Genomic DNA, 26,389 nt, shown 5'->3' on the forward strand with positions numbered 1-26,389 from the left:
AAATAATTTTAATATTTCAGAGGGTATATATTTCTGCAATTTGTTTCATTTTATGTATATTTCCAAATATATTTTATTTCAAATATATTTCATTTTATATATTTATAAATATATATAAATACATATTTATATGTGTTTCTGCAATTTATTTCACTTCGAAAATTTTAATACTGAAAACAAAGTTGAGTCATTCCAGGTGAATATGAATGGAAAACATAAGATTATAAGACTTATTTGGGAAATTATATTATAGTAAAAGCTGCCTTAAGGTGACTATACAGAATTCTTTAAGACATGCACAGTAAACATAAGAAGTCTCTTAGAAAGGCCTTTAATAACCCAGTCTTATTCCCTGAATTAACACAAGTCACATCCTGCTCATAGCAAATACAGATAAAACTTATTTTACTTTAAAACAGTAACTACATACTTAATCTTTGCCTCACCTTCGCATATACAAAGAAGAAATCCTCCTCTTATTGACAAAATCTATTTCTTTCATTCAATTTCCTTAGCTATATTTACTTTATTTGTTACAAAGGAGGGATATTTTTTGTAGGAAGAGGAAAGGGAGGAGAATAGCAATAATGAAGAAGAAAAAAGACAGACTAGGCTGAAAAGGCAATGTTATTTTCATGACAGACCTGATCTTCTCAGCTTTTGTGATCTTTTCCTAATAAAGGAACACATAGTTATGTCCAAAAAGCACGTGTACGTATGATTTTTGTAATTGTCATTAAGCCTTTTATTTGATCTGTCACATTCAGATTAGGAGAGAATTGTGGTCTCCAGCTATTGTTGTGTTTTGTCTCTTGTATTTCTATTTACCTTTCTTTTACAAATTTAACCTCTGAATTGTTTGATACATATAAATTGGGAATTGCTACAGTTTATTATTTATTTTTCTTTCCCTCATTACATTGTGTTATAGTTTGTCTCTTTAAATTTTTTCCTAATTTTAATTCCACTTTTTCAAATACCGTCACTGGCCTACTGGCTTTTTTCCCCCCTCTACTATTGTTGCACAATATATTTTTTTTAATTTGATTTTATTTTCAGTTCCAAATTTCTCTCCCTCCCTTCTTCTCGCCCTCCCCCTGCCCCCCCCCCACTTTCACAGTGAGAAGGCAAGAAAAGTAAAACACATTCCAGATATGGATAGTTATACAACATAAGTTTCTGCATTAGCCTTGTGCTCCATCCCCCCTCAAAACAAAGAAAACAGGCAAGAAAAAGAAATAGAAGAAGATGTGCTTCAGTCTGTGTTCTGAGTCTGTGAGTTCTTTATCAGGAGGTGAATAGCTTATTTTGTCATGAATCCTTCTTCACTTGGGCTGGTTGTTGTGGTGATCAGACTTATCAAGTCTTTCGAAGTTGATTCTTTTTATTTTGCTGTTCTTGTGTACATTGTTCTCCTGGTTCTGCTCAGTTCGTGCAAGTTTTCCCAGGTTTGTTCTGAAACCGTTCTCTTCATCATTTCTCACAGCACAATAGTATTTCACTATATTCATGAACCATAACTTGTTCAGCTGTTTCCCAGTTGATGAATATTTCCTCAGTCTCCAATTCTTTGCCACCACAAAAAGAGCTCCTGTACATATTTAAACATATGGGTCCTTTTCCTATTTCTTTGATCTCTTTGGGGTATAGATCTACTAGCAGTATCACGTGGCTCAAAGGGCGTGCACAGTTTATTAGATCAAAAATGCCTATTCCATTCTGCACCTCTGGTCTCTGTCAAGAAGCAGGCAGCATGTTTAAACATCAGTTCTCTCAAATCATGATTGGTCATTGTGCTGATCAGAGTCCTTTAAGAGTTTCGAAGTTGGTTTTCTTTACAGTGTTGTAGATTATTCCTCTGGTTCTACCGACTTCATTGTGTGTTAGTTCATCTAAGTCTTCCCAAGTTCTGAATCCAGCATCCCTGTCATAATTTCATAGTTTGCAATAATATTTCATTAACTTGGGGTTTTCCAGTCTTTTTTTTTGTCATGGACTCCTTTGGCGGTCTGGTAAAACCCATAGATATATTTTCTCAATACAATTTTAAAATGCATAAAATAAAATGCAAAATAGTACAAAAGAAGCCAATTGTATTGAAATACAGTTACCAAAATATTAAAAATAAATTCATGGGCCCTCTAAAATCTATCCACAAACTTATTAATGGGTTTATGGTCCTCAGGTTAACAACCCCTGCATTATATTTATATATGATAATCATAGCCATTTACCAATTGAAGTATATCCCCTTTGTTTTTAGTTCTTTGCTATAACAAAAACTGGTACTAAAAATATTTTTGTACGTATATGTCCTTTCCCTCTTTCTTTTAATACCTAGTGGTATTACTGGGTCATGGTTTATACAGTTTAGTGACTGCCTTCCAGAATGGCTAGACCAGTTTATATTTCCACAGAGGTGAGACAGTAGTGTGTCTGTTCTGCCATATAACCTCTAATAATTGTCATTTTCCATTTCTGTTGTCGTTACCAATCTACTTGAGGTAGAACCTCAAGGTTGTTTTATCTTGAATTTCTCTTATTGTTAATGATTTGGGTCATTTCTTCATATGATTGGATGTCTAATTCTTCCTTGTCTAGTCTGTTCCATTGATATACTTTTAATCTTAGCTAGTACCAAATGGTTTTCATGACTATTGTTTTATAACGTAGTTTGACATAATGAAGTATTATTCATTTCCATTCCTACTTTTTGCACTATAGCCCTTCAAATTAATTTTGTCTGACTCAGCAAAATATTACCTTGTTGATTGTTTTAGCACTAAATCTATAAATTAATTTTAGTAGTATTTTAATTTTTATTATGTTTGACGTGGTCTCACCATCAGCATTGAACATTCCTCCAATTCCTTAAGTTGTTCTTCATTTCGTTAAGAAGCATTTTGTAATTGTATCTTTACAAGTATGCTTTGAAAGATTGAATCCAGATATTTTCTTCATTTTGTGGTAGAGTGGGACTTCTCTTTCTGTATTTGCTGCCTGAATTTTATTGTTTCTATGTAATAATTCTGTTGATTTGGGGAGAAGATTATTTTATAATCTGCTAATTTTCCTAAGCAATCAGTGTCAAAATTTGTTTGTTTGTTTGTTTGTTTTAACTAATTAGGATTTTCTAAGTAAATCCCATGTCGATAGAAAAATAGGGATAGTTTTATCTCCTCTTTACATATTTTTTGCCTTGATTTCTCTTCTGTTACTGCTATTGATACCTTTCTAAAACCTGTCAGATAACAGCAGGGAAATGGCACATCCGTGTTTCGGTTCTTTAATTACTGGGAAAGCTTCTATTGTTTCTCCATTGCATTGCATAGCTTTAGGTTCTTAGATATTTTTATGATTTTTTTAAAAAAGTTTTCTTTATGTCTGTATTTTATAGGATTTTTAGAATAAATGAGTATTAAACTTTATCAAAGACTTTTTCTGCAACTATTAACATAAAAATATTTTAGATGCTTTTATTTCTAGTATGATTAGGTAGGATAGAGACTACATCTGTGATTTCATGGATATAGGCAACTCTCAGGTTAAGAAACTTACCTGACGCCTTCTGCAAATTATAGACTTAGAAAAAAAAGTATTTGTAGCAGTGGTGAGAAGTTCAAGTAGAAACAGAGGCCACAGATATAAGGTCCTTTCAGGTATCATATTGATTTTGAAAAGTACATGTTAGCAGTATCTATGTTTTATTATATTTCATTAAATTTTCCTAATTGTATTTCCCTCTGGGTCAGGCCACATTCAGGAGTGTGCTGTGGGTTGCAGTTATGTTTTTCTGATACCTCTGGCCTACAGCACTGAGACATGAAGTGACTTCACTTGCATCTCACTTGCCTGTATGTGGATTAATTATGTTCATTGTGTTTTTTTAGTGTTGAACCTTTCTTAGTATAACCTCAATTTGATCTTAATGAATTTTTTTAATATAAAATGCTGTGGTCTTTTTTCTGGAATTTTATTTAAAAATTTTAGATTTATGTTCACTAAGAATATTGGTCTATTATTTTCTGTCTTTGCTTTTTGCTTTTGCTTGTTTCAGTATTGGATTAAATTTGTCTTATAGTAGGACTCTGGTAGAGTGATTTCTTTCTGAATTTTGGATAATAATTTGTATAGTATAGGCATTAATTGTCCTTTAAATGTTTGATAGGATTTTCTAAATTTGTATGAACCAAGATTCCTTCTTCCTTCAACCTTGGTAGTTTCTGTAAGTTAATTCAATTTCCTTTTCTGAAATTAGATTTATTTATTATATATATTATTTTTATATTATATCATTAATGCTATATTAGCTAATTTATTATAGTCTTATATTATTTTATCTTTTGTTTGAGTATTTTATATTTCTGTAGATTATCTTTTGCTTTTGAATTCTTATTTTCCTGGCATATCACTCTATAGTGTATGACTGAGCCATGAGTGTAGAATTTGGTTACAGTTTTTTCAGTAATCAAAAAAGTAGTGGAAATGTTATAGCCACTTTTGGATAGCTTATTCAGTCCTCACCAAATAAATAATGAGTTGCTCTTTAAACCTCTGGGACTTTTTGGGAGACCATTTTTTCTCTATAGCTAATTAATTGAGTTTAATGGTTGTTTTCTGAAGGATGTTAATAGATTTTTTTCAGAGAGAAAAGCTGTGAATGCTTAGTATAAAGTACATTGACATGTATGTGACCTGCATTTGGAGGGATCACCGGTGTTCTCACATTGATAATAAATATGTGATACCTTCTGTTAGATGATATGGGATCACACTTAAATCAGAGAGGAAGCTAGTGAAGTACTTTGCTAGTAAATCGTGCACTACTGTGAATCACTTGATCAAATAATTGTTGTGGAGTTTGCCTGGACCTGCTGTTGTCCTATTTTCCAGGAAAAAAGTTTCCAGAAATATTTCCTTTAATATGATTATTCAGCTATTTATTATATTAATAGCACTCAAAATTTTTTTTTGTTTGTTTCACATCTGGTCCAGCTTGCACTCATTGTATTGGATTCATTTTGACTGTAGACAAGCAGAAGTCTCCCACCTCTTTGCTCTTTGGGTTTCCTCTTTCTCTTCTTATTTCTTGGCTTCTCAAGCTTAGATCATACATTTTTGATTGATGTTGAATATCTTATTTTGTCCTTCGTATTGCTTTGATTCTTAAGTCCCCTTAACCTTTTGGCCTGTTCTTTCAATTGCTGATTATGGATATCAAGAATTTCTGATATACTTTCATTGTCTGTATTCTCTTCCCTATGTTTATTCTTTGTAGGATTTAATTGAGCTGTTTAGTGTTCAATTTCCTACTGCAACTTGGCTAACTGTTATAATCTTCTAGTGTTTTTCTCTGAGTTTTCAGTCATTTTCTCAAGCTGCTTCTACCATGTTGGTATGTGAAGTTTATCCTTAGGAATACACCTAAATAATTCCACCTTTTCTTCTGTGTTTCTTTTTCTTTCTTTCTTTCTTTTTTTGCTAGGCAATGGGGTTAAGTGACTTGCCCAGGGTCACACAGCTAGTAAGTGTTATGCGTCTGAGGCCGGATTTGAACTCAGGTACTCCTGACTTCAGGGCCGGTGCTCTATCCACTGCGCCACCTAGCTGCCCCTCTTCTGTGTTTCTTAACCATGGCATTTGTCTCAGGATATTCCGTTGTATCCAGGTCATAAAATGTTTTTATAATGTGTAAAATATTATGGGAGAATGTTTTTGTTTATAAGTCTCATAGCAGAAATCATTTTTTAAATGCTTGATTTTAATGCAGATCAAATAATATACTATTTGTAAAGTACTATGTAAATGTTAGTTATTAATGTTATTGTGGTTTCAGTATCGTTCTTCTAGTCACATTCATGCTGTCAAAATCAAGGGCTTTCAAGAGTTTGATTGTAAATAGGGTCGTCTCATTTTCAAAATCATTCAATCGATAGGTGCTTTAATAAGCGCTGGAGTTATAAAGAAAAGTCATTTTAGATATTGTTGGCATTATTTTTGCCATTTTGTTATAATAGCATTATTATATTTTATTATTTAGATCAGTCCTAGCCTTTATTGGCTTTCGGAACTTTTAGTGAGGTAAGTCCTACTATCATTCTCGTAGGCCCTTGACTTTCACCTAGAGTTCTTAGAGAATTGCCTATTGCACAGAAAGGTTATGTGAGTTGCCTAGGGTCACACAGCCAGTATGTGTTAGAGGAAGAGCTTGAACCTAGGTCTTTCTGTCTCTGTCCATTTACTCTACTCGATCTCTGAATCGGAATATTACTAATTTAGTCTTGAGAAGAGTTCTTAGGAGCTGGGTTTTTAAAAGTGTGAAGTACATTAAAACTTTCCTAATATATTACTTGTCTTCAGTGACCACGTTTCTTCTTTTAAAATGTAATTTAATTTTCAGTTAACAAGCATTTATTTTTTTCTCCCTTTAAGCTTCTCATCTGTTTGGGGAAAAAAAGTGAAAGAGAAAATGAAAACCCTTATAGCAAATATACATTGTCAAGCCAAACTACATTCCCTTATAAGCTGTGTCCAAAAATATATATCTATCACCTCTCTGTCAGGAAGTAGGTGGCATACTTCATCATTGGTCCTCTGATATCATTGTGTTGATCAGAGTTTTTAAGTTGTTCAATGTTGTAGTGTTATTATACTGTACAGATTGTCCTCCTGGCTCCAGAATCAGTTCATGTAAGTCTTCCCACGTTTCTCTAAAACTGCCCTTCTTTGCCATTTTTTGCGGCACAATAGCATTCCATTATATTCACATAGTATTATTTTTTCAGCTATTCCCTAGCTATTCCCCTCAGCATAATTTTTAGAAGACTAGATAGTCTTTCTGTGTAATTGTTATTATTAATTAAAATAATTTTTGGTTTTCTTCCTTATGTTCCTAACCTACTGCTTCATTTTGGCATGGAAGTAACCTAGGTTTGCAAAAAAATTTTGCCATGGCAAAGAAATAGGAAAGAAGGAAGGAAGGAAGAAATAAAGGGAGAAAAGAAGGAATGAACAGACAAAGGAATAAAGGGAGAATAGATGGAGAAAGGAAGGAAAATATGTGATCATCTTTGGGTTCTATGTGGCCTTCTTCATCTTCAAGTGACAGTGACAAAATGTAGGAAAAGGAGGCAGAGAGTTCTGAGAATCATACAACTTTTGAGCTGCTTATAAACATTACTCTTTTTAACCAAATTTGGGGGCGGAGGGCACGGTGGTGTCTGTGAACTTTTTCTTTATAATTATTTCAACGTAATTTGCTTTCTTCATAATTCTGTGTATTTTATTCATTTAAAAACATCTTTCTCAGAAGGGGTCCATAGGCTTCTCCAGATTGTCCAAGGGGTCCATGACACAAAAAATGATTAAGAATCTCTGGCCTAGAGGCTCTTTTTAAGAGAGGCTAATAATAAATGAGCTGGTAGAGTTTTGTTTTCTCATGTGTCCAAAGGGAACCAAAAAACGTCTCTTGGGTGTAATGGAGAGATGCATAGAGAGAATAACTGTGTCGCGTTATGTTATCATTAGAGAACTTCTCGGGAGAAGTATACAAAGGGTATCATCTGAGAAGATAGATGATGGGGAGAGGAGGAAGGCCAATTACATAGTGAGATTAGAACATACCCAAGAGACAGCCTGTGTGTTCCATTGGTACTTTCAGAATATCATGAGCATGTTAGAAAGACCCCTAATGTGTTGGTTGTATCTCCTGTGAAGGATGTATGAGAGGACAGAGGCAGGATTCGTATTGTATAAGAGGGCATGGATAAGTTGTGGTCTGTACTATAAGAAGAAGTATCCACATTGATGAAATCCTGCTGAAGCTATCATGCTCTATAAAGACTTTTGGCTTACTGACCTCATGAAAAGATTTGAAAAGAATGTCTGTGTCCAGCAGCGGCAATGGCTGAATTTGATTTGACGTTTTGAATCAGCAATAATTGTAAATATTGTTGAAAATTACCAGGCACTTGGTGTTCTGCTATGTAGTAAAGAAGTCATCAATACAGAGTAAGTTCCAGTAGTTTTTATTAAGCAACTAAACTAGTTACATTTGCCAAATATTAAGATGTAATTTTTTTATGTGTTCATTGTTTTTCATCTCACTTTATTGCCTAAGACAAATGCAGTGATTCAAATCTCAGGCCCCAAGCCCTCTTTTTACCCATAGTAGGTACTTCTAGTTGAGGGAAAATAGTATTTTTCTTCTCTGTGGAGTGTTAACATGAGCATGTTAAAAAGCGGCTATAGCATTCCGTCCCAGAGGGCTCTGTATTTCCACTGTGAGGAAAGGGATTCTTGTATGTGCTGTGTAAAGCGGTGATACAGGACCTTTCTGAAGTCAAGTAGTAATTATGAGTAGTTTAGATGATGTGCTATCTTTAACCTCACACATTTGTCCTGAGTCTCTGACTTGTGGAAACAGGCCCATGGGCTACAAATCTGAGGTAAAGCATTGTATGCGCTCACAGAGAGAAGCTTTCTGTGGATTTATGTGGAATTTTTTGTCCTTATTAAAGTATGAATGAGAGCAATGGGCTGATTGTGTCTTACTCTTTTTGCCCCGGATCGTATAAAACAGGATTTCTTAAACTGAGATTTGTCAGCTTTTTGAAAAATAACTATTTCAGTATAGCTTTATAATCCTATATTTTCTGCATTTAAAAATATTTTTATGGAAGGGGGCACATAGGCTTCACCAGATTGCCACAGGGGTCCATGACACAAAAAGAGATTAAGAACCCCTGGTTCTAAAACATTCCTAAGCTCTCTTGCCGTTCATAGAAGAAGATCTGAGGGAAGGCATTTTCCATAGATGGTTTGTAGTGTCCTGATTTTAAAGATCTGACAAAAGTGCTGATTTGTGGATCTTGAATATAAGCAATCAGTCTCTCTTTTTCTTCAACCTGCTTACTGTAATTTTTGGATAATTTTGTGGGTGTGTTTACTGCTAATTGTTTAATGTCTTACTCATATTAAAGGTTGTTTTTTTTAAAGCATTCTTTGAGGCTTTTAGACAAGGATTTTAAAAATACAATTGAAATTACCAAGTTAAGATATCTGGTACCTTTACTTGCAGCTATAAGTGTTCCTCTTTCCAAATTGTAAAATACTTCTGTGGCTTTTACTGACTTGGTTGTATGTGCAATCCTTTTAACGTATCAGGCTGTCGAGATAACAAAGTCAGCACATTGTGCAGCTTGATATGTTATCGTCTCCTCATTAGGTTTCCACACTCAAGTCTTAAGGAAAACAGATTTCCTAAAGCATTTGGGTATAGCATACTTGGTCCTGTGCTATTGTACCACTTTTTATGCCTGCCAAACTTTTTTCTGCTTTAGGGGGAGAAAGGACGTTGAGATAACATCTTGGCTTTACTATGAAAATATTGTTTCATAGATTGAGACAATAATTTCCTCTCTTAGCTTTTAAAAATGAGAATGCTATATTTAACTTTCTCTTCTGTGGTTATGAACTTCACCCAGAGCCTAAAGTATAATTATTTTTCATAATATCCCATTCGCTTATTTGCTTCATTACCTTTTTTTTTACTGCATTCTTTTATATAATTTTGGAGATAATAAAAACATTGCTTCTAGTAAAGTAAAATATTTTAGTTATGTTTTTAAAAAATCTCTTCTTCATTACCAGCACAAAGTTGAATGCTGTAATTTTGAAAAGTATTTAGTTTTGTAATCAGATGAAATCTAGACTAGAATTAAATCTAATAATTGTTTATTAAACGTCTTTTTTCTTCTCCTTTTTTAAAAAAAAATTCCATTATCTCTCTGTTGGAAATAAGAACTATTTATAACCAAACCCTTCATACAACTTGTGGACAGTTGTTGGAGTGGGGCTAATTAGCCCCAATTCACAGAGTTAGTGTAAGGCTACTTTGTAAATCCTAATAGTTCAGTACCCATCCCTTCCTCTTTATTCTTCTTCTGACATGGAAGAGACTATAGTGCAGTGGAAAGAGGAATCCATATGTGTAGGTTGTAGGCTTTACTGCTATGACCTTGAGCAGGCTTCTTAACCTCGCTTAGTCTCTCTTTGTCTATAATATTATCTCCTTTAACTAAAAAAAAATCTCTAAAACCCTCCCAGTTCTAACAGTCTTTGATTCTAAAATCTGGTAAGAATAAATATAAAGTCCTACACATCAGTTCAAAACATCAACTGCAGCAAGCATAGAACAGGAGAGGCAAAAATAAACAATGGTTTTTTTTGAAAAGGACTTGGAGGTTTGTTGAACCACACACCCAATATAAGTCAAAGTGTGATTTTGCAGTTTAAAATGCAGATGTGAATTTAGGTAGATATTAAAAGAAGCCTAATATTGAAAATATGGATCAATTAAAGGCTCACTGCATTGTTCTCATCAGACTACATCTGAAATATTGTATTAATTTAATTCTGAATGCCATATTTTGGTAAGGAAATTGATGAATGGGAGCATGTCCACAGGAGGATAACTAAGGTGTCATGAGAGGATTCACTGAAGGAATTAGAAACATTTAGGCTAAAGGAAGGCTTAGAAGGGACATGGGAACCATCTTCACATCTTTGGAAAGTTGGCATCTGGAAAAGACCTTCTCTTGTTTCGCTTGGCCCCAGAGAACAGAACTAGAAATTAGCAAAAATGTTCTGTTAGAGCTGTCTAAAACTGGAATGAGTCATCTCCTCAAATGGGACCCACCAGTGGGAACTACTGATAAGGAGATATTGCAGAGGGGATTTCTGCATCAGATATTGATGGGACTAAAAGACTTCTGATATCTCTTTTCAGCTCAGAGAATCTGTGGCTCTTAAACTATGATTCTTTAATTGTTGAACATTGCTCTATAGATTGGTTAGCCTTAGTTTCTTCATCTACAAAATGGAAGCAATCAGAACTGCATTACCTATCTCCTGGCAGGATTGTTTTAAGGATCAGTAGAATATAGGGTTCTTGAAGGCAGGGATTGTTTTATATGCCTAATACTTGGAACAGAGCCTTGTGCATAGGAGGCACTTAGTAAACACTTGCTGGCAAGTTGAAATAAGATAATAGGGAAAATGTAAATATTATTACTGATATCAATAGTATTACATGCACTTCATTTTTCTAATGGTACAGCTTATACTGCTGATACCTTTTGAGGATAGCCAGCATGACTCAGACTTAGTGATTTTTGTGGAAATTCATTTATTTTCAGCCAATATGTGTTAAGTCCATTGTGTTAGATTTTGGGAACAGGCTGCCCTCTCAGCCAAGTTCAGTTAATATTGGCATTGTCTTTCTTATGTCGCATTAAGGCTATTTCAGCACATGCTACGGAACAGCTCCACCATCATACCCAACAGCACATTATCTTTTTTGGTCATGATATGTGAGGGTCACATCCTGTCTCCTCAAATAAACTCACTATATTCAGTAAAAGCCACATACAATATAAAGGTGTTAGTCCTGTGTGACATACAACTACCTTGGAATTATCTGGTGACTCTCCACCTAAAAGTTGACATATATCATCATAGTATGCTCAGGAAGTATACAGGGGCAGATATTTTTTTTTCCTCTCTATACATTAATAAATTGGGTCGCAGAGAAGTTGTATATGCCTTCCTTCCAACAAAACAAACTTAGTTTTGTTCATCCTGGTTCTCTCTCATGAAACAGTGCTTCTCATTTAGGTCAGGAGCATGGAGCTGTTTTGGTTTCTCCAGATATTAATTCTGAATAACCTTGTCTTAAATGTTAGCGTGCACACATAAACGCACGCACACACACACACACGCACACGCACACACACCTTTTCTGGCCAAGAGCTTACGTGTTCTCTGGACTCAATCCAGTTGGCATGAGTAGTTTATTAGGATTTACATTTATCATTTTAAAAAACTTCAGTCTATTTAATTATGTAAAAATAAGTATGCAAAAAACAGAAAAATCAAAATGTTTTGAAACATTTCAAAGTGGTAAATCAATTGGAACTTCAAATGATTCAGTCATTGTAATATTATGCTATGGCAGCCAAGTAATCCTTGATTTCAGTGGGGTGAGCCTCCTAAAGCCTAACTCATTGCAGGTGCCAACTTCTATGTTGTCTTCTGTCATGTGCCCTTCAGAACTTTCCTTTAGTGTTAAGAGGGCGATGAATGGCATCCTCCAACTCCAGGTCTTCATCGTATCTTTTCTCTTAAAATACTACTATGACAATAAATTGGGTTATACTTCTGAGTTCTTTTATTTGTGGTTATCCATCCAAGCAGCCCTTTATTTCCTTTTCTCTTATCAGGAACTCTCTGCCTTGAAGGCTTCTGTTTGTTTACCTTATACTTTTAGACCTTTCTCATTCCTGAGCAAAACATAATGGAATTTTCCCTCCTTCTTCAATGTTACCTGTGATGCAGGAGAGCAAAATCACATATTGAGTGACAGCGTCTTTCAGCTTGTTTGAGATACATTTAAATTATTGTATTAAATCTCATTTTATCTAATAGCCGCATTCCCCTTCTTTCCCTTAGCCCCAAGTCCTTGTGATAAAAGTACTGTAATCTAATTAAGCTCTTATCATAAAGTATGCTATGCACATTCTTCTCAAGTGGAATAATGATAGTTTTTATGAGGAAAATGGAAAAATAAAGTGCACAGTGTAAAGCTGCTGAAGCTTTCTGGTCAAACAGCTTTATTCAGTTTAATAACGGAAGTCACAACATTTCTTTGTTCTTTGTCTCATTTTTTCCATTGTAAAGGACATTCCTTTTTTAAAATATATAAAAATTTAACTCATAGAGTAGTGCTATATTTCTTTCAAATAACAAAATCTGATAAATGTTGGTGTTCTGTATTCTCTTGGTAAACTTCTAAATAGCTAATAAAACTCTGAATCAGCTTGAGAATGCCATTTATTCCCAGTATCATTGTTTGATAGGGAACAAAGAAGTAATGGTGCATTGCTCGTTATTGCCATCTCTCCACGCTCACATGCCAGTCCGCCCTTCCTCCCTCTCTTTTTCTTCCAAATCTGATGCGTCTGTGGCAGCTAGGAAGGGAATGAGTGCTGGTTGCCTCAGTGAGAAGCCTCTGATGGGCTCTGACGGACTTTTCAGAAGCTTCGGTAAAAGGAAATCAGCAATACTAGTGCCTGATCTGGAAATAAATTTGGCCAAACCTGGGCGAAACTTTTCAGGGCAGTCTTTTGGGGCCACTTAAGACCCCTAGCTTCTACAAGGTTATTGATGATTTGTTCTGGGCCTGTTCTCAGGAACAGCCTGCTAGCAGGATCACATTTGAATTCGTAAGGTACCTCCGGTTATTTGTGTTGCATTTTTACCTTGGCTTTTTTCTCCAAATTATGTTTTAGTTTTACCATTATCACCTACGCTCAATATCTTTGGTCTCTACTTGACAACATAGACAAAAACATCCTTTGGAAAGTAGGTGCACACTTGAAATCTGCGTGACTAGTTTACCTTAGACCCACAAAGACTAAGATTTTGCCACTTGATATATTGAAGACAAATTTGTGGCATTTCCAACTGTATCCATTTGCATTTTCCTCGGAGGCAAAATAGCTTGGAGAAAATTTCATGCTAAAGCTCTCACATGAGAACTGAGTTATACTTCAGTAACAATGATATCTAAGGACATTTAGCAAAAGTGGAAACATTAAGGCAACATTAAAGCTAGACTGAAAAAGAAAATTCCCATGTTAGCCCCCAGTATACCCACTGTTAAATAATCTTCAATGTTTTAACCATAGTTAGCCTCTTTTTAATAGCAGCATGTGCATTTAGGAAAATAATTCCCTAAGTCAAAAAATGTCATAACACATTCTCATAAGAGCTATGGCAAAACATACTTTATATACTGAAAATTTGTCAGCAAAAAAAAAAAATCATGAAAGGGTGGCAGTAGATAGAACAACTCTGACATAACTGAAGGTTTCTGACCAGAATGTCAGCTTCAACCTGGTGGCTTTGTGGTGCTGTGTTTTCAGTGTTGATTTCACTTGTGACATTTAGAGTTCTGGTCTCACATTTGTAGCATGTAGAGTTCTAGTTTCATGTAAGTTGTAGTTTTCCTTCAGGAAAATTTGAGCCTTTTCACCAAAGGAAAGCTCAGAGCACTGAGATGCTGCCAAAGTAAATCAAGTAGTCTCTTCACCAAGATTTTCTTCATGATATACACAATTTTGAGTTCAAAGATGATTACATTTGTATGTTCTGACAGATGGTAAAGCAAAAGAGTAATTTAAAATGCCAGTTGTTTTATTTTACATTTGTTCAGTGAAGTATGTGAAATAACTCTCCTTTTTTACCACTATCTTACCAAGAATGCACATAAATTTTCACCGAGTGAAAGCCTGCTCTTTTGTTTAATGGGCGGTGTATTGGAATAGTCTTAGCTTACGTGTGATTTAAGACCCTTGTCATTTTTTCACTTAGAGAAACAAGTCTCTCTTTGTAGTTTGTCTCCAGCTTTACTTCTTTCTTCTACTCCCAGAACCCCAAGGATTGCAGAAAAGCTAAGAAGCTGGTGTGTAATATCAACAAAGGCTGTGGATATGGCTGTCAACTCCACCATGTTGTCTACTGCTTCATGATTGCATATGGCACTCAGAGAACTCTCATTTTGGAATCCCATAACTGGCGCTATGCTACTGGTGGATGGGAGACTGTATTTAGACCTGTAAGTGAGACGTGCACTGATAGAACAGGTACTGCGACCGGACACTGGACAGGTAAGAATTCAATAGGTATTTATTTTCTTAGGTTGGTAATTTGTACAGCGCTTAGGATCTCAGGATTGAATCATTAAATGACCAAGCGTTCTGACTTTTGTTTAGGGGTTTTAAAAATATTGCAGTTCTTTTTCTTCTGTGCACCAAAGTGACAAACATTTCTCATGCAAACCAAACTTGAAGAGTATTGAATTTTATAGTTTCATACCCACATTTTTATGTGGAATCAAAGAATCCACTAATAGCCTTCCTAGAAGTAATAGATGAATTCAGTGCTAGTTAGGTTGTACGTTGGATAGAATGTTGAACTTGGAGTCAGTTAGGAAGACCTGAGTTCAAATCCAGCTTTAGACACTTACTAGCTGTGTGACCCTAATCAAGTCACTTAACCTCATGCTGCTCTAGTTTCCTTTTCTATAGAATGAGGATAATGATCGTACCTATCTGCCAGAGTTGTTTTAAGGATAAAATGAGATATTTATGAAATATTTGGCAAACTTTAAAGCACTATATAAATACTAGCTATTATTATTAACTTTGTCTATCTATAATTTTTATATATAATTATATTTTATTTATATATTTATATTATTATAACATAATATATATTATTATATATAATTATATGTTTATATAATTTATATTGAATTTTTTAATCTTGGGGTTTAAGAGCAATGGCATCATCAAAAAAACCCCCACCAAATAAGACCCACTAAACTAATTTGATACCCTTTTCCTCCAAGATAAAGCATTGTATTTGGAGTTAGGAAAAATCTTATTGATTGGTATCTTACTAATATTGACCACATCCCTGAAATGATATCTCTTTAAAAGAAGAAAAGAAACTCAATATAAGTTGAAGAATAGTATCAAGTATGGTGTGTATGTCTGTGTGTGTGTAGACCTCACTTAGGTTTTATGCAGGTCATATTTGGGGAAAATATGAAGCTATATTCAAACCAGTACAGTTAATATGATATAATCGACATTAAGTAGATAGCCTTAAATTGGCCCCTTTGCTTCTATGGTTCCATTTGAAAAATTGAAATAATTCTGTCTTGTCACAGAGCTTTCATAAAGCTTAATTATGTAAGGTATGTAAAGTGCCTTGAGCTTCTCTGAGAAAGGTGCTAGACTCTAGGAGGGGTGGGGAACCTCCTTCCTCGAGGCCACAGGCTCCCCACCCCTGTTTAGAGCAATACAAAGCATTTTCTTAAAAGGTAGTTTTTAATCAGTGCTTAGGAAGATTTAGAATCTGTTCAGCAATTGGTTCTTTCCTTAAAGTTCTTCTCATATTTTAAAACAAGCCTCTTCCCTAAAAATCAGAACTCATCTTTAATTCCAGTGGTACATCCCATATAGATCAGGCCTGCTGCTGTCATCAACTGGTGCTATCAGACTGAGTATCAAGGTTTTGAAGATGCTAAATCTGCCAGCCAAGAGAAGCAGCTCTTCTTGGCTCCCTGTGGCTAACTTTTTCCATTTTGTAGACTATGTCCAATTTCAGGCTTCTGTGAATGTGAAACTATGTAGTCAGGTTGGCACAGATACTGCTATGTTTCACTGCTTTTACTAAAATCTGAGTTTTTAGATGGTAACCAGTTAGAAAAAATGAAGCATAATGGATAGATTAAAATCTATGCTCCAATTTGATCTCATTTGAGCCACTAATTTTAAGTATTCTCTTTGTTCTTATTCTGTGGTTGGGAGTGGTTATGGTAGCAGAAGGTTTAGAAGTTTAAGTTTGTCACAAGTTCATAGAGCTGAGATCATCTCAACCACCCCCTTCTCCCCTGCCATTTTGAAGATGAGAAAATAGAAGTCCCAGGGAGTAACATGGCTTCCCTGAGGTCACTTGGGATAGTTAGGGGCAGAACCACAACTCCTACATAAGTGCTCAAAACTCACAACTCTGGCTCCTGCCTCTTCCACTGCCTCATGCCGCCTCATGTGTGAACTCTTCTTTATAACAGGACAGTAAATAAAGCTGTTGAATTTCATAAGATATAAGAAGGTCTAGTGGGAGGGTCACTGAATTTGAGGTCAGAAGATAGGAGTTGAAGTTCCCGTCATGGTAGTTATGTCTCAATTGGAAACTCTCAGTGTTGGAAGGGGCCTCAGCAGGTCATCTAGTCCAGTTTATCCTCTGGCCAACTCACTTGCCTCCTTGTGCCTCAGTTTCTCCATCTTTAAGATGGAGATAATCTAATTAATTAGAGTAACTTAAAATGGAGATAGTGCATAATATTCAGATTGCCTACTTTGCAGTGTTGTTGGGGGAAAGCTCTTGCAAACTGCTATACAAATATGAGCTATTATTAGAACAGGAAAAGGAGTTAGCCTGTTTTGAAAACCAGAGTCATGTGTAATTGTTACTAAAATTTTCCATCCCTTTTCTCCTACTCTCTTTCTATTCCCTCCTAATAAGCCTATCTTATATTTAGTATTCACGTTTGAACATTTTATTTAAAATCTGCACGGAGCTGAACAGATATTTTAGTTAATCAGCCACAAAGGGAAAGTTGCCATTAGTGCATCTGCATCCATTCTCTCAGTCACTTACATTCATTTTCCAGGGTTATAAAGGACCCATTTCATCAGAAAGTTACAGCCAATGGTGCAGAAGTACAGTTTATAGTAAATCATGCTCTCCTTATCCCTGCAGGTACTCTTTGAAATCATGCATTTATTTTCATGCTTCTGAATCGAATTGTCCTTGTTAGATACCTTTAATTTATTCAGATTTTTTAAAAAAAGATTAAAGGGAACAGCATAACTGAACTAATACTAACTTATTGTCAGAATAGTTAAGGCATTTTTATTTGAATTAAAGTGATTTTTATTTTTTAAGCACTATAGCTGCTTTTTTGTTGTTGTTATCTGTGTATGTATATTTTTGTTATTTATATAAATGTATATTTTATATGGGCATATTTTATCTATATGCGTGTATTTTTATTAGTGTCTTTTCAGAATTAAGGAAAACAGAATGAATGCTAATAACCACTTTGACATTAATCCTTTAGTTAGGCATGAAGTAACCACATCAGTTATTGTTCTGACATGTGCAAAGATTCTTGGGATAATTCCCTTGGCATCACTGCCATGAATTATTATTGTTCCTACCCATTTGACATGATATGCCTGCAGGTGGAATTGAGTGCTTCCAGCTCCAGTCTGTCACTCGTACAGGTCTTGGGGTGCATAGCTGATCATTTCAGTAACTATATCATACCTTGTTGGAGGTTTAATTCTATTTTTCCTTCACTATTTTACATCCTTTCTGGAGCCATATTCTTAGAGTAAGCATTTTGGCTTAAATGAAGAAAAGTAGGAAAGATCACGCTTTCAATTAAAAACAACAAAAATCCTTTCAACACCTGAAAATGTCATGTCTGTTCCCAACAGGTGCATGTTCCAAAGAGGTTGACAAAACAATCTATTTACTTTGCTAAACAGAGCAAAGATGTTTCCCAAATTCAAGCTAACAGGTTATATTGGTCCTGATTCTTCTCCTACAAAGATTCTTTATGCTAATTTAGAATGTTAATTTGGCCTGGGCATTTAAGAGTTTAATAAATGCCGTTTTTGAACTGGATTTCTCTTTAATTAAATATACTGATTTTTTAAAAAGTTGTTTCTAAATGTAACTTCCAAAATAGCTTGATGGTGAGAGTGAGGACAAACCCCGCCAGTGAATGATTCAGTGATTAATGTACTCCAAGCTACATTATCTCCTAACTGAATCCCCACATCTATACTATTTTTCTCTTTAAAAATGGACAGTTCAGCCACCTTAGTATAGCTAAACCAGTCTGACATTTTGGTTTGTGTGTGTTTGTCTCTCCCCATGTGCTGCACGCCTCCCCCTGCCAGTCTTCTTTGATTGATATCCTATTTGGCTAGAAGCTAGAGCTGATTCACAACCTCCAGGGCTTCTCTTTTTAAATGGAATTGATGGTTACATTGATTGTAGTAGGAGAGGTTTGTTGTTGTTTTTCAATTGAGATGTGTTTAATATAAATACCGTGATTACATAGCCATCTGCTGTATTTCCATAATCAGACTGCATCCTTGGACTCTATAACCCTCCCATGACCTAAAGAGATGGAAACTACTGAATTTTCTGAATACAAAAGCATTCATAGACAAAACTATTTATTTACATCTTAAAATATTTTCTTTTTCACTAGAGTAGATGGATTTCCTCCTTCCTTTTCTTTTATTTCCCCTTCAGGAAAAAACAAATAGGAATTAATAAAAATGTTTCATTGAGTGACCTAATTTAAATTGGTCTTTAATATCAAAGATGCATTTCTGCCTGAGATGTTCCATTGAGAATTTAATATGGAAATACATGCTGTGTCTGTAAATGATACTACAAAAGGTTCCATCATCAGAGAAATCCTGTATCATTGAATCCTAAGTCCAATAGGGTGGGGAAGTGTGGGGAGGAGTTATGAAGTGTGAGAAGACTGGAAAGGTAGGAAGGAATCTGGCTGCCAAACATAAAGTGCTATATGTGTACCTACAGGTGAAAGGAAGCCACTGGAGTTCATTGAATAGGGAGGCAACGTGGTCAAACTCTGAAAGCTATTGCAGTAGTCCAGGCCCAATTTGATGAAAGCCTGTACCAACCTGGTAGTAGTGTCAGAGGAGAGAAGGGGGCATATAAAAGATATACTTTGAAGGTAGAAATGACAGGACTTGGCAACTGATTGGATATGGGGGTGGGAGAGGGAGAAGTTGAAAATGATATCCAGGTTGTGAGCCCAAGTGACTGGAAAGATGATGCTACTCTCCATAATAATAGGGAAGTTAAGAAAAGTGGAGGGATTTGGGAGGTGGGGTAGATAATGAGTTCAGTTTTGGACATACTGGGTTTAAGATATCTATGAGACATCCAGTTCAAGGTATTCAGTACATAATTGGAGATGTGAGACTAGAGGTCAGCAGAGACTGAAAACAAATCTTTGTGGAGATGATAGTTTAATCCATGGGAACTGATGACATCACCAAGTGAAGTAGTGTGTAAGGTGAAGAGCATCAGGCCCAGGACGGAGTTTTAGGGTACTGCCATGATTAGTAGGCATGGCCTGGATGAAGATCCAGCAAAGGAGACTGAGCAGGAGTGGTCAGATTGGTAGGAGAAGAACCATGGAGAGCGATGTCATGAAAACAGAGAGAAAAGAGTATCAAGGAAAAGAAATTGGCAAAAGGCATCTGAGTGATATGAGATAGGGAGAAGGAAGGAGAAGGAAGAGGTTCGTGGGAAATGGCCTTAATTTTTTTGGTGAAATATGAGGCTGAGAAATGGGGGGAGAGGGAGCCATGGGAGATTAGAGAAGGAATAAAAAGGTTTGGAAGAGCAGCTGGTTTTTGAGTGGGAAAATGAGTCAAATAAGGAAATGTAAAAAGATCACCTTGCTTTAGTGAAGGCCTAGTTGAGACCCAATAAGGCAGTTTCGTGATTCTTTTTAGCTTTGCCTGATAGAACAAATAGGAGAAAAGTTATCATCCAGAGGCTGAGGCTTGGCAAGGAAATATCTTTGACAGAATATAGGGGCAAGAGATTCAAGAGGAAACAGTGTAGAGTTGAAAGGAAGGGAAGAGAGTGTAGCAAGTGAAGGATTGATAGAAGGCCTGGGAAAGAACTGAGAGTGGAGGCCTTGGAGGTTACAGTGAGGATGAAGAACATGCTTAGGGGTTGCAAGGCAGAAGGTGAAAAGAATGATAACAGATTATGATCAGACAAGGAAAATTCAGCGTCCTACAAAGAGGAAATACATAGTAGTATTTGAACACAGGTTTTCTGACTCCATAAGTAGTATTATTTCCAGTGGACCACACTGCTACTAAAATTTTGTTTTATGTAAGTTTTGTCATATGATTTTTTTTTGAAAAGTGAAAATTTTACTAGAGTGTATTGATTAGTGGCATGAATGTGTTGAGAAGTGTGACTGAACCTTGAATTGGAGCCTTCTGTCTAATTCTCCCTCCCCCCCTCCCCTGGCATTTAAAAGACAGGAAACATTTGATCGCAGAATTTTAGAACTAAAAGAGATCTTGCTAATCATCTGGGCTAACCATCTCATTTTATAGATATGAAACTCTAAACTCAGAGAGAAGTTAAGTGACTTGAGAATATAGGTAAGGATAAAGATGCCCTAGATACTTAGATGTTACTTTTTTGAAACCTGCTGTCATACTGAATGAAATTCTTTTTTTCAGTCAAGTTTCTTCATTCCCTAAACCATTTTCAGTATAGGTGTACAAGGACTTTTCCTCATCTATAAAACTGAATTCTTGTGTTATATATGGTTCATTAAAGAAATCTCAGAATCATAACCTTTTAGAGCTTGAATGACCTTAGATTTAGACCTTAAATGCTTAGTATGACTTCATTTTACAGATGAGGAAAAGGCAGATCAGACCTATGGCAGAATTATGTCTGTGCAGCCCAGGTCTCCTGCCTCCTAAGGTCAATTATTTCATCTAAACACATTAGAGATGGGAATGTGAACAACCTGTATTTCCAACCAGGGCATGACACCAAGGGACTATTTAATATTTGCTTATAAAGTTGCCCCTTTCAAGTGGATCGAAATATCTGTGGTCAAGGTTTTAGCTTTTAGAGTAGTCATTCCTAGAAGGCTTATTATCTGCAGGGATGTGATAGTAAATATTTAACAACCAGCTGGGGGTTTGGGGAATTGGGGGTGGTGTGAAATATGTGTGAGAGAGAGGCAGAAAATGTATTTGTGGCACACTTTTAAGTTTAATCTGCATTATAACCATTATAACAAAACAATAAATCAAACCTTGATTTGTGGAATTTGCTGATTTCCAAAGTGTAAATACCCACACTGAAATCCCATTTATTTATTTGTTTGTTTGTTTGTTTGTTTGTTTATTCATTCATTCATTCATTCATTCATTTATTTATTTATTTGGCTTTTTGGTGAGGCAATCAGGGTTTAGTGACTTGCCCAGGGTCACACAGCTAGTGTCATATGTCTGAGGCCAAATTTGAGCTTGGCTTCTCCTGACTCCAGGGAGTCTATCCACTGTGCCACTTAACTACCTCTTTTAAATATCAGCAAGTCTGCCTTACCTGTTTTTTTTTTAATTTTTTTTTTGGTGAGGCAGTTGGGGTTAAGTGACGTGGCCAGAGTCACACAGCTAGTGAATGTTATATATCTGAGGCCGGATTTGAACTCAGGTCCTCCTGACTCCAGGGTCAGTCTCTATCCAGTGCACCACCTAGCTGCCTCCCTCATGCTGAAAATGTAACAATTGTAGTAAGCCCCTGTTTATCTTTCAAAAATGATCATATCAATAAGGAAGTGAAGGAGTACTTTCTACTTAACTTTTTGGATGGGGTCACTATGTTACCACTTGCCAATTCAATATCAAGTGAAAAAAATTATGGCTTTGTTTTAATAGTGTAATATTAATATAATTATCATTTCTCTGAAGAACTCAAAATCTTTTCATACCTATTACCTCAGCAACCCTGTGAAGGCTGTAAATTATATAGTGTCTGTGTTCTCTAAAGCTTCTTTTAAAGAAATAAAAGCTTTGCTCAAATCATAGTTACTTTTTTCTTTCTTTCTTTTTTTTTTTGAGGCATTTGGGGTTAAGTGACTTGCCTAGGGTCACACAGCTAGTAAGTGTCAAGTGTTTGGTCTGAGACCGGATTTGAACTCAGGTCCTCCTGACTTCAGGGCTGGTGCTCTATCCACTGCGCCACCTAGCTGCCCCAAATCATAGTTACTTTTGAACAGAATTTCTTTTGTTTTTTTCTGAACAAAATTTCTTAAGTGAGAGCCTGGGAAGTTGTGGGTTGTTTTTTTTTTTTAAGTGCTGTTATTACTATATTTCAGTGTTAATTGGTTTCCTTTGAAATCCCATGTATTTTATGCATTTAAAAACATTATTCCAAGTTGAGGTCTAAAGGCTTCACCAGACCGCCAAAGGGATGACTCTCACACACACACACACACACACACACACACACACACACACACACACAAATTCAAACCCTTGCTTTAGAAGTGGGAAGGATGATAACCCATTTTTTTTTCTTACCTTCTCTGCACACCTGCAAGCTCATTTCAGGTTTTATATTAGTATTTTATAATGTGTTGCTTGCTGGACCTAAATTTGAATCTCACTTCTAACACTCATTAGTTATCTGCTCTAATTTTATTAATTTAGGTGTTCCCTACAGCAATGATCATCATATTTGCCCATCTGGTGTGACTCTAGCCTATTTTCTCCCATAAGTAGTCCACATTGGGGGGAGCTAGGTGGCGCAGTGTTATAGAGCACCGGTCCTGAAGTCAGGAGGACCTGAGTTCAAATCCGGCTTCAGACCAAACACTTGACAGTTACTAGCTGTGTGACCCTGGGCAAGTCACTTAACCCCAATTGCCTAAAAAAAAAAAGTATTACACATGGGGTCCACCCCATGTTCTACAGGCCTTCTTTACTTTTTTCTGACATTGCGAGGATGCCCTGGATGCCCATTTTAATTAAAGAGGAGGGTGTGTGTGTGTGTGAGTGAGAGAGAGAGAGAGAGAATAAATGTTATTAAAATGAATGAATCCATATCTTCAGCATTCTTATACACTAGGGCCTGCTAGGCTAACCTGTCAAATTAGAAATTTGACCTTTCAGACCTTTTCCTTCCTAAAAATCTTTTTTTTTAATGTGCTATTCATTTTATTTGGACAGATAACAGTTTTATCTTCATAAAATGCCCAGCTGTTAAACTGTGTAATATTTTACCAGTTTAGGTCTTTATACAGTTTTTAGAATTTGCGTTTATGAGTAATCAGCATACAACTCCAGGTTAGCACTAACTGTGAATCTTTGTAGCAGTGTTTTCTGGCTTTTTGGTTGATTAAGCTCTGGCAGAATGAGTTTAGCAGTGAAGCACGAGAAGTAGCAGTATGTGGTTACAGTAAAAGTCTGTGTATAAAGAAAAAGATGGTTTAGAAATTTTCTTAGGTATATATAAAACTTTGCCCAAGGTTATGGAACAACAGCCACTAGCATTTATATAGCAGTTTAAGGTTTACAAAGTGTTTTATAAATACAATCTCAATTTATCCGTACATCAACCTTGCAAAGTAGGCTGTTATTGTCACCGTGTTACAGATGAGAAAACTGAGGCAGATAGAGGTCATTACTTGACCAGACAGGATTTCAATTCAAGTCTTCCTGATTCCAGATCCAGTGTACTGCGAACCGCTACTGAGCTGCCACTTAGTGTCAGAAATGGGCCCTAAATGCCCATCAAAAAAGAGAGATGTGAAACTGTTTGTAAGAAGCTATGCAGATGTCATCCGTCTTCATGACCATTATCATGCTTTGATTCTTGTTCCATCCACACTGCCTTGATAGCTGGCTTAGAAAGTACAGGTTTTACACATATGGGTTCAGATTATTTCATGGCACAAATATGTTGCTACAGAGTTGTAAGTTGCTTTTTTAAAAAATGAAGTTGTATTTTACGTGGTCAAGGGTAGTTGGCTATTAAAAGGACTCGTTGGGGCAGCGAGGTGGCGCAGTGGATAGAGCACCAGCCCTGAAGCCAGGACTACCTGACTTCAAATGCGACCTCAGACCACATACTTGACACTTTCTAACTGTGTGACCCTGGGCAAGTCATTTAACCCCATTTGCCTTGGTTTCCTCATCTATAAAAATAAGCTGGAGAAAGAAATGGCAAACTACTTCAGTATCCTTGTCAAGAAAACCTTAAATGGGATCAAGAAGAGTTGGACGTGACTAATTGACTTAAAAAAAGAAAAGGAAAAGAATGATTTTTGCAAATAATATAATCATTAATATTACTAAGTTCAGTTCAACAAATATTTAAGCACCTGCTGTGTACAATGAAATATCCTTATCTCCTATGCACTGGACATACAAATATGCAATAATACATAACTCTTGGCCTTGGTTTCTACAACTTATTAGAAAAATATGACAAATAAGTAACTAAATGTATGTATAGAAATAAAGTGATTGTAAGGACATAGCTCTTTTTTCTTGTTTGTTTTGTTTTGTTTTTGCTAGGCAGTGGGGTTAAGTGACTTGCCTGGGGTCACACAGCTAGTAAGTGTTATGTGTCTGAGGCCAGATTTGAACTCAAGTCCTCCTGAGTCCAGGGCCGGTGCTCTATCCACTGCGCCATCTAGCTGCCCCAGGGAATATCTCTTAACAATATGATAGAAGAGATTCAAGGAAGATGAAGTCAGTAATTCTTGACTCCTCATGTGAACCAGGACAGAGAGGCTAAGAAAAAAAAAGTAGCAGGGGATCGCTTGCTTGGCTGACTAGTTTCATTCTCAGTAGCAAGTCAACAATCTGTCTCTTCATCACATGGTTAGCTGCCCAGAACCACTTACAGTATGTCAGCATTCCACATCAAAATGCCTTTCTGGAAGCAGAGTACCCTGTCTGTGCTCTGAAAATGGAGCTCCTTTACCCTCAGGAACCTGTGTTCAGATATAGGGTCTCAAGTGGCCTGAAACCACCATGCTAAAAAGCACTGTCATCCTACTTAGAAAAAACCACCCCTGACCTAATACTGAGGAGATCTGTACTGGCTGGAGCCAGCTGACAGGGTAAACTTTTACCCCTCCCAGGAGTGATCTGCTGTCCAGGAATATAGAAGTCGTGACCTGTACGACTTAGAGGGGAGTACTCGCATTCAGCAGACTAGGTACTTTTTGATTAGACACTAAGGAAAGATTTTTCTTTTTGGTGTACGTCAAAGGAATGGTGATATTAACAGTTGGTATAAGATTCTCCCAATCTCAGTCTTTCGGATGATTTCAATAGGCATTTGGTTTTTTTTAGGCAGTTGGGGTTAAGTGACTTGCCCAGAGTCACACAGCTAGTAAGTGTCAAGTGTTTGGTCTGAGGCCGCATTTGAACTCAGGTCGTCCTGACTTTAGGGCTGGTGCTCTAACCACTGTGCCACCTAGCTGCCGCTCAGTAGACATTTTAAAAGTACTTTATGGGAGTGTCCCCTGGGCAACAAAGGACCCAGTAGCCCCGTGTTGTGCTATGGCCATATCAACTTAAACTCCAAAGAATTGAGCATACTATATATGCTGTGTTACCAAAAACAAATTGACTCCAGGCCTCAGTTTCTTTTCCTGTAAAAGAGGGTTGGACTAGGTGGTTTTTAAGAACTCCTTCCAGCTCTAAATCCCGTGTCCCAAAATTAGAAGTTCCTTAAGTTCTTTGTGTGTGTCATGAAACTATTTAACAGTCAGATGAACTGCTTCTTAGAGAATGCTTTTTAAATGATTGAAGAAGATGCTAAATTTCAGTTAGAGGTGGCAACAAGGGCAAAATGTAAAATAAAAGGGGGGTGCTGTCCTGGTCACCTGAATGCCATAATTTTCTCTAGTTGGACCCTCCGAAAAGACATGGTTTTAGAGGTCAGCAGCACAAGGAGTGAAGAAAACAAGGAACAGACTGGGAAATTAATAAATTGCAGACTTTATCTGAGAAGAATATAAATGAGGAAGAAAAAAAGAAATATAAGAAAGAGAAAGTTTAAATTGAAAAAAGAAAAGGAAAGGATCTTATCTACTTCCTCTGAAGAAGACACTTCAAAACAAAAGGAGCAGAAA

At 36.2% G+C, this 26,389-nt stretch overlaps 1 protein-coding gene across 1 annotated transcript in view; it reads left to right on the plus strand.

Annotated features, from left to right (window-relative positions):
* Window positions 1–26,389, plus strand: part of FUT8 (fucosyltransferase 8) — a 443,858-nt gene that overhangs the window by 350,106 nt on the left and 67,363 nt on the right. Inside the window, exon 9 of the mRNA XM_021004648.2 lies at window positions 14,492–14,729. Within this exon, the coding sequence (XP_020860307.1) occupies window positions 14,492–14,729 (238 nt within the window). The remainder of the gene's footprint in view (window positions 1–14,491; window positions 14,730–26,389) is intronic.

This window comes from Phascolarctos cinereus, unplaced genomic scaffold, assembly GCF_003287225.1.
Source record: "Phascolarctos cinereus isolate Bilbo 61053 unplaced genomic scaffold, phaCin_HiC Scaffold_3;HRSCAF=262, whole genome shotgun sequence".
NCBI classification, from domain to species: Eukaryota; Metazoa; Chordata; class Mammalia; order Diprotodontia; family Phascolarctidae; genus Phascolarctos; species Phascolarctos cinereus.